Here is a 12,111-nt window from a genome sequence, read left to right as displayed (position 1 = left end):
TTTATTCATAAAAACTATGAGCCTGCCTTAAATTACAAGGTTGGGCAAATATTCAGTTAAGATGTATGCAAGATGGAGAGGTGATTCAGAGTAAAGAGAAACCACACATTTCATATTAGAAGAAACTGAGAATGGGCAGCTTAGAAAGATGACTTTGTTCTCACCGAAGTTCAAAACAGAATTCCAAAATACAGATGAGTAGAAGCTATCAGGATCAGATAAAGTTAGACAAGCCTAAGGAGTGTTTTGGCTGTTCATTCCAGAAAAGTTTAAGACCAAAATGTGGGGGAAGTATTTTTGTTAAAAGCATCCAAGAATGTTGCAACCTCGGTGACAATTTACTATTACATAAAAAGATGAAAAATATATTAGAAAAAATATGCCTTTCCCGTATAGACTATTTTTAGTCAGTATTCCTTTGGAGTCAGTTTATTACTGATTATTTTCGATTAGCTTACCATATAAATGCAAAAAAAAAATGTGCTAAATGCAACACTGAAGTATGCTGTCATTGATTTTATATGCACAGAATTTAACTGGTTTTTGTTTGTTTTCTTAATTCTAGCACCAATAGCTGCAGGAACTGGCCCAAATTTTTCTCTCTCAGATTTGGAAAGTTCTTCATACTACAGCATGAGTCCAGGAGCAATGAGGAGGTCTTTACCCAGCACATCCTCTACGAGGTAATTTGATTGGCAGCTCTTAAAGAAGTTATGCTACATGGTTGCATAACACCTTGATTTTAACTCTGGGCCCGCTATGCATTTAGCAATGCGCCTTTAGTGATAGAAGATACCAAAGTAGTGGGTTCAGCCCCAACAGACTGTCGGTCTCATTGGGGAGATAAAGCAAATATGCATGTAGCAAGGTTAAATACACACACACACGTACACACACACACACACACAAACACAGTAAAAAACTGAGCTAAATTGTGTGACACAGGCTAAAATTAGTTAAAGAGAGCTTTATCCAAAAAGAATACCATGGTTCCAGCTCTAAATGTTGGTTAGGGTTGGTGAGATCAAAAGGAAAAGGAATGGAATTCTGGGTGGGGTGAAAAATGAGCAGAGGCATGGAGGAAGGATGGATGATGAACATAACATGTTCTCAGGAAATGAAGGACAAGGCTGGACTGCAGCAAAGGGCATATGTTTTGGCTTGTTTGGCAGGAAGTGAACACTGGTGACAGTCCCAGTGTCATGCCCACAGCAGACATTACAGCTCAGTGCCAGCTCTTTTCCCACTGAGACCCCAGAGCTCTCAATATCCAGTTTACTGGAGTTGCCCTAAAAGATGAAACCCATTTGATATCCTGGTGTGAGATTATACAAATGGAAGCAGTCACTTGCATGACCTCAAGTGAGGATGGGGCCAGACTACAGATGCCATTGTATTGAGAGACCTTAAAAACAGTAAAGCTAGAGTAGTGTAACCTGATAACGTTTCTGGGGTTCTTGCTGTCCTTAAAGTCACAAAGCCAAAATCAAAATGAAACATTTTTGCAAGATTGTGTTGTCTCTAGATAACCTGTACCAGAGGGAAAGGGATTAGGCATTAAACCCACAGTATTCTTTGACAAATTGGCTTTAGCACTGGACTGTGACAACAAAGAATAGAATGGTGCAGAACGATCTTTAATGTTTGTACACTTTGCAGAAAAATGTCTGACAAAGGCATATTCCTCCTAAAGCAAGTACCTGAGTCTTATGATTTAAAACAATGCCCAAATTGTCGAAATTTTCCTTGGTGCACACTCGTTCTTACCTTGCCTTTATATATTTTAAACATCACTACTTTCAAAAAAAATCAACTTAGTCATCACTAATACCTTGAAGACAGTTAAAGAAACAGGTATTCCCTTAGTATAACTACCAAATCCTACCGTCGTCGTTCATGTTGTTTAAATGTTCCCTTTAGTTCTCTGTAGTATCAGCTCCTCAAGGGGACAAAAAAGTCACACATCCAAAGTCTATTTATAATAGAAGAAAGAGATTGTGAATACATTCGGGTGTTAATACATTTTGAGGATTTCGAATGTTTGCTGATGGAAGAGACATTGTGTGTAACTGCACTCAGTCAACATGAAAAAGCTTTGCAAATGCTTGTAGGCAGTGATTAATTTAAAAGTTTATGGGCTGTTTGTTTTTCATGTGTGTGCTGTACATGTACCATACACCTCCCAAACAGTGTTCCCCGCTTTTTACGTTTTCACACAATTCTCCAGCTATGTTTTATTATCTTTTGTGACTCTCTGAGAGGAAAGCTCATTATGAATGTCATTTAAAAGGCCAGTATCGTTCTCATATTCTGTAAATAACTAACCCTGATAAGGAGCTAATTATAGCCTGCATCAGTAGTTAATAACCTGGTAATATGTTTGTTTTACTCTCATTAGGCTCTTCCTAGGATGATTTTTTAAATTCTTTAAATACATAGATTCAGCAGAATTAACGATGTACAGGTTAGAAAGTGTGCCCAGAAGAATATCTCAGATTCATATATAGAAATGTTCACCAATCAGTATATCTTCCTGCTGTGCCAATATTAATGGATCATTTTCTCTGTGGCAGGCACCATATTAGGTGAGTTGTATGCCTGTTCTGATTTATTCTTCACAGTAATTTTACAATATACACAGTGTCGCCATTTAAACAGTGGAGCAACACAAAGCTCAGAGAAGTTAAGTCACTTGCCCAAAGTCACAGTCCTGGTGAATAGAGGAGTCTCCATTCACACTCAGGTCTGTTGGAACTTTAAAAATGTGCTCTTTTCACTCAGAATCCTCTTGAGAATAGGACTGACTCTTTTCGTGAGGAACAATAGAATATGAGGTCCTAAAAAAGGAGTTTCTAGCATCTCTACTCCTCCCTGGCACTTAGCGTTTGCCGTCTTGAGTTGTTCTTACCATTTTTGAGGCCTGCACGTGTGCAGCCTCCGCATCTGGACGGTGAGTCCCTTGAGTGACAGCGTCTAACGCTTCCCATTCAGCAGCGAACACTATTAGTAAGATACCGTCCTTGGCACCCTGGGTGTCAAGTCAAATAAGAGGGGCTTTACAATCTACTGGTAGAGACTGAGAAGTAAGTGGGAATTTTCAGTTCAGGGTCCTATGAACACTCAGGAAAGTTAAGGCATTTCGCAGTCTTAGGAATGCTAAGTAAGACTTCTAGGCCTTACACACAGTAGGAATTAAGATATTTGGAATTAAGGTAATACTTTTACCTATTTTTTAGATATAATTGCTAGAAATACGAGAAAAAATTCCACACACAAGAAGAGATAGTGCATCACTCCTTAGGAAAATATTCATCCTCACTTTTTGTGTAGATCTTACAGATTCTTTCCTGCTTCCCTCAAGTGTTTCTGGGAAAATAGAATGAGTGTGTTAGAAAGAGCAAGAAAACAAAATCAATGACTGATTCATTTCAATAGATAGATAGGTAGGTAGATAGATGTGATGCAATGGTACTCACTGTAAGTTCTGTACCCCTTCAGGGTAAACATCTTCAAAATCATAGAAAGAACAGTGTAAAAATTGGGATAAAATACATTTTTTATTCCAAAAAACTTTATCAAGATAAACCAGCTGTCAAAAGTTTGTGAAGTCAGAGTAAACTTGTCTCGGAAGCCTCCACCTGTGCTTCCTAACTTGCTTCATTCCTGATCTTTTCCTGTTTTCCATGCTGTACCTACACCCTCCAGATGTTTATCTTTTTTTTCTCCAATAGAGACAGTCTCTTTCTATTACCCAGGGTGAGTGCAGTGATCATAACTCACTGCAGCCTCGAAGTCCTGAACTCAAGCAATTCTCCTGCCTCAGCCTTTGAAGTAGCTGGGACTGTAGGCATCTGCCACCACACATGGCTGATTTTAAATACATTTTTTTTTTCATAAAGACAAGGTGTCACTATGTTGCCCAAGGTGGTCACTGAACTCGTGGCCTCAAGTGATCCTCCTGCCTTGGCCTCCCAAAGTGTTGGAATTACAGGTGTGAGCCACCATGTCCAGCTTTTGTCAACTTCTGAAAGTCCTTGCTTTCAAACTAAGACATCAGCTGATAACTATAGAATCTTTCAATAATACTGGCTTGGGATATTTGCATTTTGTTAGAAAATGCCAAGGAAATCAAAACCTTTAAAGACTCAGAAAAGTATCAACAATGGGAGAATGATGGACAATGGAGTTGACCTTTGGGGCTAGATCTAATTGAATTATGATACTTGGATGAATCCATGTCACATGTATTCGTATGGCTGTTTCTAAGTCAATAGCCTAATTCAGCAGATTTTTAGTATCTTCTGTTAGCTAGACACTGTGGTAGGCACTAGAGATTAAAAAGCATATAGTAATTTTCCCTAAAGATCTTACAGCCCCATCAGAACATATAGGCTTCTCGTTTTATTTGCCAGAGTACTTCAGAGAAATGTTTATTTTTTTCTAACATGTATTCTTTCTATTTCCAAGATGATTTCAAGTGGCTTTCAATTTTAAAACAACAGGTAATGTTACATGTAGAAAGAGGCCAGAAACCATGTGGAAAAAATTGTTATAGCAGGAACCTGAACCAAGAGTTATGCCTCAAGTTTAACCCTGAGCTTCCTGGTTGCCAAGGCAAAGAGGGTTATATAGTTTGCATTTCTAATAAAAGGAAACAAGATAAATTTGTTCAAAGAGACCATATTTTTCTGGTTATGTTTTGTAAGGAATTCTCTGTGTATATCCTCTTATAAAGGACTCCCGTTAGATGTAGTTTTACATAAAATATAGAAGAGTTCTTCAGTGGCTATTTTTCATTGAACTTTCAAGGAAAGCCAAGCAAAGAACATTAAATAAGCTATTAAAGGCATTTCCTTTGAGTACTAAGCTAGCATGGCACAGTTATGTTGCTTTCCTGTGGTCTGGCTTTAATGAGAATAGAACTTAATGGCTAAGAATACTGGAATGCCAACATTAATAATTAGAATTTCTTGCCATAAATTGGCCCTCCACATTCATTCTTTCATTCAGATTGCTGCAATAGCTTAACTGTCTCCCTGCCCTAGGCTCTATTTTCCTGTTTTCCCCTTTGCCTTTCTAAATCTATCATCTGCGCAGTTACCAAAGTCACTTTTCTAAAATATAACTCCCCTGTCATTCCCTGTTTAGACTATTTTGGGGAGTCTACATTGCTTATAGGAGAAAGTCCAGACATGCAGTATCTTCTGTAACCTCCACCCTTCTCACTCGCTGTGTCCCTTCTTCCCCACCTCAGCCATCCTACACAGCTGGCAGTTCTCCGAACATATCACACTTCACTCACGATGTGTCTTCTTCCTGATAGGCTCCTCCCTTCTGGGGGTTATGTTCGACATCTCTGATAACCTGTGTGACAGGAGCATGCCAATTAGAACAGACACTGCCCTGCTTGCAGGGCTGTCTTTGGCTAGGTCCTGGAATGCTCCTCCTGATCTGCAAGACGTTAACCCTTTAGATTTCGGACTGTGAGGGTGTCTGGGACAAAGAAGGAGAGGCAAGGTTGGAAGAAATGTATGGACTTTGAGACAATGACAGTTTGCCCATTGATAATATTTTTAATACCAAATGGCTGTCTGAGTGGTACATCAGCTGAATAGCAGCCCTGCCTCTGCCCTTTCCTTCATTCTTCCCTGTCTCCTTGACACTCTTGAAGATAGCTCAGGAGCCATTTCCTCCAGGAAGCCTTTCCCGAACCCCTGACTCATCACTTTCTCCATTGTGTGACCCACTGTACCCTGTGTGTGGTTCCATCATAACTCCTATATTTCTCTTTGGCACAGTTTTGTTTGCCTGTCTCCATGTCTGACTCATCTCTGTATCTCAGCACTTTGCACAGCACCTGGCATGTAGGATGCGCACAGTAGGTATTTCATGAATGAAACATACAAAAAATTCTGTCCCCTGAAACATGAAGAAGAAATTTCCCAACAAGCGTTCCCACTAGGTATGAAATCTACTCATCCTAATATGGGTAGATTAGACAGTTTTATCACCCCTGCAAACTTCCTGATTTTGTAGCATTCAATTAAAACAACTACAGCAAGCATAGCAACAGGCAGTATTTCATTACGTTTTCACTCCTGAAGCCTCAAACTGGGGAGAATATTCAGTCCCTCAACTGGAAAAAATGAGATATATTCTGGAAGTTTCTTGACCATACCTCTCCAAAAACCGAAAATCCCTACCCTGATGGAATAAAACTTTGTTTTGATAATCTCTGTATAGAGAAAGCATATAAAAGTCATTGGGCCACTCTTTTTTTATGTCTCTTGTTCTCAGGGGACAATGCACGCCTTCTTCCTTCCTTTTTATTTGTTTGTTCACTGATTTATTTCTAGCTTTTAGAGCAGGACCTGGACTAGCTGTGCAGTAAATGTTTTTTTGAATGAACAACTCCCAAGTGGAAGATGGGAAAATGTGGCAAAAGAAAAAAAAAAAGGCAATCCAAACTTTTCTTTTTCTTTTCTTTTCTTTTTTTGCTTTTTTTTTTTTTTTTTTTGAGACAGAGTCTTACTCTGTTCCCCAGGCTTGAGTGCAGTGGCGCGATCTCAGCTCACGGTAACCTCCACCTCTGGATTCAAGCACTTCTCCTGCCTCAATCTCCCAAGTAGCTGGGATTACAGGTGCCTGCCACCACGCCTGGCTAATTTTTGCATTTTTAGTAGAGATAGGATTTCACCATGTTGGCCAGGATGATCTCAAACTCCTGGCCTCAAGTGTGATCAGCCTGCCTCGGCCTCCTAAAGTCCTGAGATTACAGGCTTGAGCCACCATGCCCAGCCCAATCCAAGCTTTTCTTGAAGGATCATGAGCCCTGCTTCTTACCCTTTCTGGGGTTCCAGCGGGGATTAAATTGATGCCCAGGTTCATTGCCGATGGCCAGGCCCCAGCCACCACCTGCAGAGATAGGAAATATGTGGCTTTACTCCCAACACTTCCAGGTGGAGACAGAAGCTAGAGCCAGCCAGTCATTCCTCAAAGGAAACGGGAACAAGATGTGGCAGCAGCGGCAACTTGATTGACAATAAAAAATCAAACTCAGACACTTGGAACAACACAGACCCAAGACTTCGTTCTACATCCAGTGACTCACCAGACTGAACAGAAGTTTAAAAGGAGTCCTAGAACTATGCTAAGTCGCCCAGTTGCTTCCTCCCTTGGCTTTCTTTCAACCAGAGGTGCAGTGTCCAAGAGAAAGGTGGTTTCAATTGCTTTTAAACATGCACCCATTTGTTATTTCAGCTCCACAAAGCGCCTCAAGTCTGTGGAGGATGAAATGGACAGTCCTGGTGAGGAGCCATTTTATACAGGCCAAGGGCGCTCCCCAGGAAGTGGCAGCCAGTCGAGTGGATGGCATGAAGTGGAGCCAGGTAAGCAGAGTGGGGGCACGGGCATGTGGCTAACACTGCGAAACTGAAAATACGGGTGGGTTCCCATGCCATGCATAAAAGTGAAGAAAGCAAGCTCAAGGTAGTTCAGTTTTTCAGGATGAACACTTGTTTGTATTGTAATCCAGTTGCCACATTCATAAAAGGATGGCTGTGCAAAGCGGTAGTAATTCAACTGAAATGCAAGACTGGTGAGATGGTGTATGATTTTCTACTCTTACATATTTTCTCCTACACCACAATTCAGCATTTGATCTGCTTTTGGGTTTTTTTGGTTTGCTTTGGTTTTTTTTTTTTTTTTTTGAGACGGAGTCTCTCCCTGTCACCCGGGCTGGAGTGCAGTGGCATGATCTTGGCTCACTGCAACCTCCTTCTCCCTGGTTCAAGCAATTCTCCTGCCTCAGCCTCCCAAGTAGCTGGGATTACAGGCACCCGCCACCACACCCGGCTAATTTTTTGTATTTTTATTAGAGATGGGGTTTCACCATGTAGGCCAAGCTGGTCGATTTTTGTATTTTTAATAGAGATGGGTTTTCACCATGTTGGCCAGGCTGGTCTCGAACTCCTGACCTTGTGATTCACCCACCTAGTCCTCCCAATTGTTTTTGTGTTTATACTCTCTTTTGGTTTAGTTTTAAAAATTATCTTTTCATCCTAATAAAAATCTGCCAACTTTTTCAGCAGGATTGGTAACATTCGAAAGAAGAATGGGTTCCTTGCCCTACAGTTTAGACTCAGATTTCTATATGATAAGGACACTTTGCAGTATTTTTCCTATTACTGGATATCATCATGATTGTTTTTCTGTTTAAATGGAACAACTCTCTTTATTCTCATCTGTACTAAACTAAACAAATGATGACTGCTGGTCTAATCTCCTGGGGTAGTCTAATCTTGGCTCTGGAGTCTTGGGAGTAATATGAATAAATCTGATCGCAAAAACTTTTTGAAACCCTTACCGATGTCTAACATGTGGGTTAGAGGGAATCTTCTCCAATGACTTCCTGAATATGGGTATAAAGGATAGAGTATGTGCCTTGAAATCAGACAGCTGGAGTGTCAACCTGGCTTCAACTCCTGCTGACTGTGTGATTGTGGGCAAGTTACCTAGCCTCTCTGAGCCTGTGTCTCCCTTTTTATAATCTGACAGTACTAATAGCTATTTCCTAGCATAGCTACTGCCTATCATAAAGTAAGCATGAAAAAATTGTTCTCTGGCCATCCTTCCCAGCCTTTGCTTCAGAGTAATTCCCTGCAAGTACAGACGAACACCAAGAAAATTTCTGAACCAACCTCTTCATCTACAAATCTTAGCTCCCTTGTCTCCTCCCTGAATATTTTTTTCAAAAGACAATGCTCAGGGGATGTGACTCTGAAGGTGTAGCACAGGGAAAACGCTGGGGCGATAGAACCATTCTGCATCCTGATTGTGGTGGTGACAGTAATCTAGACAAGCATTAACATTCACAGAAGTACATACCTCCCTGCTCAAGTTAATTTTACTGTATCATAATTAAACACAAAACAAAAACACCTCAGGCCCATTGGCTGTGTCTTTTATCTTGCCCCTGCTATTAAAATGCAGAAACGTCTCGTTGCTTTGCTTCTGCGTAGTCTCTCATTCATTCACTCATTGGATAGTCTTCACTGGGGACTTTCTCTATATGAAGCACTATTCCAGGTTCTGGGAACTCAAGGATAGATGGGAAGGTTATGGCCCCTGCTCTCAAGGAATTCACAATCAGAGGTGGGAAACGAACACATAAGCAGATCATTATACGGTGATACGGGAAGCACGGAGATGGTGGTGTTAGTCTTCCGTGCCTTCTGTTTCCAATTAGTACCAACCACAGCACTCAAGGTGTGGTGGTTCTTCTATGAAGGTCACACATCATCTTTTCTCCGCATTTGTGTTCACATCAGTTCGCCTGAAGTGCCTAAGAAATAGTCCCAGTCCTAAATGAGCAGGAAAGTGCTGACTCTCACTGCCACTACCTGCATCGTCAGCGTGACCTCTGTATGGTGCCGATGAAAAGTGTATGTGCTATTAAAAAATTAAAAGATGTAAAACTTCTTTGAACCCTTTTTCAAAGGCTAATTAGAGCCCTAGCCAATTTACCTGCTTCAGTGAAAATCAGAATTAAACATACAGGTTTGGTACATTTGTGCTTGATTATCGTGTAGATGCATTTTTGCGCATATTGAAGCTGCTTTATTAGGTTGAGGTACTCAGAGCTCCCCCATCATAAGGCTGAGCTCTAGGTCCTTACATTTACTTCCTCTGTGTACATTGGGGGCTGTAGAGGTTGATTGATTATTATAGAGTATTTTGACCTAGCGACTCTTATTCAGAGCAATTCCTATTCCTATCTGTACATTATGATTCAAACGATCATAAATTTTAACATTTGAATACCTGAATCCTTTGTAGTCATTAAACAACTAAAGTTTAATGGCTGAATCCTTTTTGGTAAGAGGGGTGTGTGTGTGTGTGTGTGTGTGTGTGTGTGTGTGTGTGTGTGTGTGTACATATATATATTCTTAGAGAATCCCTCACAATTATATTCCTGGACTGACTCTCCGTTCTCTATCCCCGTTTCATTACAGAAAAATGCAGTTTCATGGTATATGTTTAGAGGGAGTGATAGAGGACAGTGGATAAATGTACATTTGGCCATACTCAGCGCAGAAAGTCATAATTGCAACAAGGCCTGAGGGGACATTAAAACTCAACTGAAGGATGTTGCACATGTTCATGGTGACTTTGGTGTCATTAACTCACACCAGCCATTTAAAATGGATAATTTATGCTGCCAGATGGTCCTTTTTGGGGATTTTCCATAAAGCCCAATCCCCTTTTTGGCACAGAGGACACCTTTATGTTGTTCCCACACTTACGCAGGCCTGCATAGCTTTTCCCCAGGGGTACAGTTAATTGAGTAGGAGGCTTTTAGTGGTCCACATGTAAATTACTTTCAGAAATATGTTGGGAGTTATGTATATCTGAATGTACGGGCAGTTTCTTGGTTTCCTACATTTGGGATAATTCTCTCACACAAGTACTAAGGATACTGTGTATATGCCTCAGATGTGAAGCAAGGCCTGTACCTGCTCCTCACTCAGAACGCTTTGGTATCCATTTACCTGCCTTCAGATGCTTTTTCAGGACTCCCTGGCCAAAAGAGGGCCAAAGGTTGCCAGAAGAGACAAATTTCCTAGAGCAACAGGAAGATTATGGAAAGTAAAACAAACCAGACATGCAGTAAATTACATGGGCCCTTTCAAATGTCTTTTGTAGTATCCAGTTCCCCATTAGTTTATCTCAGCACTTTTAGTGCACAGCTCTTATTATCTGGGAAGAAGGGCATAGGAGATTAAAGATGATGTTAGTTTAAAAACATCAGACAACTTCAGAATGACTTTTGCTTCTCTAACAATGCTGCATTTGTCCCTCGTACTTAGTTTCACTTCCCAGTTATCTCAAACCTGGGTTAGATACGAAACTTTAAAGCAAATCGTGAATTGATGAAACGAGTCCTGTGAAATTCTATCAAGCACAAATGGGCATACCATCAACTCTTGTTTATCTGTACAAATGAAGAATTACCGAGAAATTGATAATGCAGATAAACAGGAAGGAAACCAATAGACAGCGCCCACATTGGGTCAGACTCTGCATGTTGCTTTCAAATGTGTGGAAAAATTCTAGTGATGATTGAGTACCTACTGTATACCAGGTTTTTAAAAAATTAACCTCCTTTAAAATATGCAAGATATAATGATCCTACCTCTATAGAGATAAAAACTGAGACTCATAAAAGGTCACATGACTTGCCCAAGCCCACACAGATAGTAAATCTGTGGATCCAAAATCCATATGTGAAGCAAATCTGACTTCATAGTCTATCTTCTATGCTCAATAACCTCTTTTACCATAAACAATTAGAGCAGCATTTTAGGGTCTCATGTCCTGGACTGGTACTTCAGTTAAAACGTTATAAGACCGGGCATGATGGCTCACGCCTGTAATCCCAGCACTTTGGGAAGCCAAGGTGGACGGTTCACCTGAGGTTGGGAGTTTGAGACCAGCCTGATCAACATGGAGAAACCCCATCTCTACCAAAAATACAAAATTAGCCGGGTGTGGTGCTGCATGCCTGTAATCTCAGCTACTTGGGAGGCTGAGGTGGGAGAATTGCTTGAACCCAGGAGGTGGAGGTTGCGGTGAGCTGAGATCGTGCCATTGCACTCAGCCTGGGTAACAAGAGTGAAACTCTGTCAAAAAAAAAAAAAAAAAAAAAAAAAAAAAAAAATATATATATATATATATATATAAAAATAAGAAACAATAAATAACTCATCAGAGAGACCTGAAAAATAATCGATTTTCCTTATCCCAAAGCCTTGTCATACAACTTAATCAAGAGAAGAAATATAGGTTATTAAATATACATAGGACACAATATATAAGCAAAGAGTATTAACTTTTAACAAAGTAAACTATCATTTTCATTTATAAAATCAAATAACCCTCAGCAGTTAGGTCTTTGTTCAAATAGTAGCTCATCAGACAGGCCCTCAGTGATCTAAAATAGCTGCTGACCCTCCCTCCATCATCCTATAACTCATAACCCTATTTTGCTTGCTTTACATCTGCATCTACTATTTTTTTTTTTTTTTCTTCTGAGACAGAGTCTCACCTTGT

The 12,111-nt window shown here is 40.3% G+C and overlaps 1 protein-coding gene across 16 annotated transcripts in view; it reads left to right on the top strand.

The window, feature by feature from the left end:
* NFIA (nuclear factor I A) overlaps positions 1-12,111 on the top strand; it is a 607,688-nt gene that overhangs the window by 493,635 nt on the left and 101,942 nt on the right. For all 16 annotated transcript variants that reach the window (XM_045386128.3, XM_074005410.1, XM_065521609.2 and 13 more), the window contains 2 exons: positions 566-683; positions 7,261-7,388. In XM_045386128.3, the coding sequence (XP_045242063.1) occupies positions 566-683; positions 7,261-7,388 (246 nt within the window). The remainder of the gene's footprint in view (positions 1-565; positions 684-7,260; positions 7,389-12,111) is intronic.

The sequence above is a fragment of the Macaca fascicularis genome, chromosome 1 (assembly GCF_037993035.2).
Source record: "Macaca fascicularis isolate 582-1 chromosome 1, T2T-MFA8v1.1".
NCBI classification, from domain to species: Eukaryota; Metazoa; Chordata; class Mammalia; order Primates; family Cercopithecidae; genus Macaca; species Macaca fascicularis.
The sequence above is the reverse complement of the archived record's forward strand: the minus strand, read 5'-3'. Positions and strand labels throughout refer to the sequence as shown.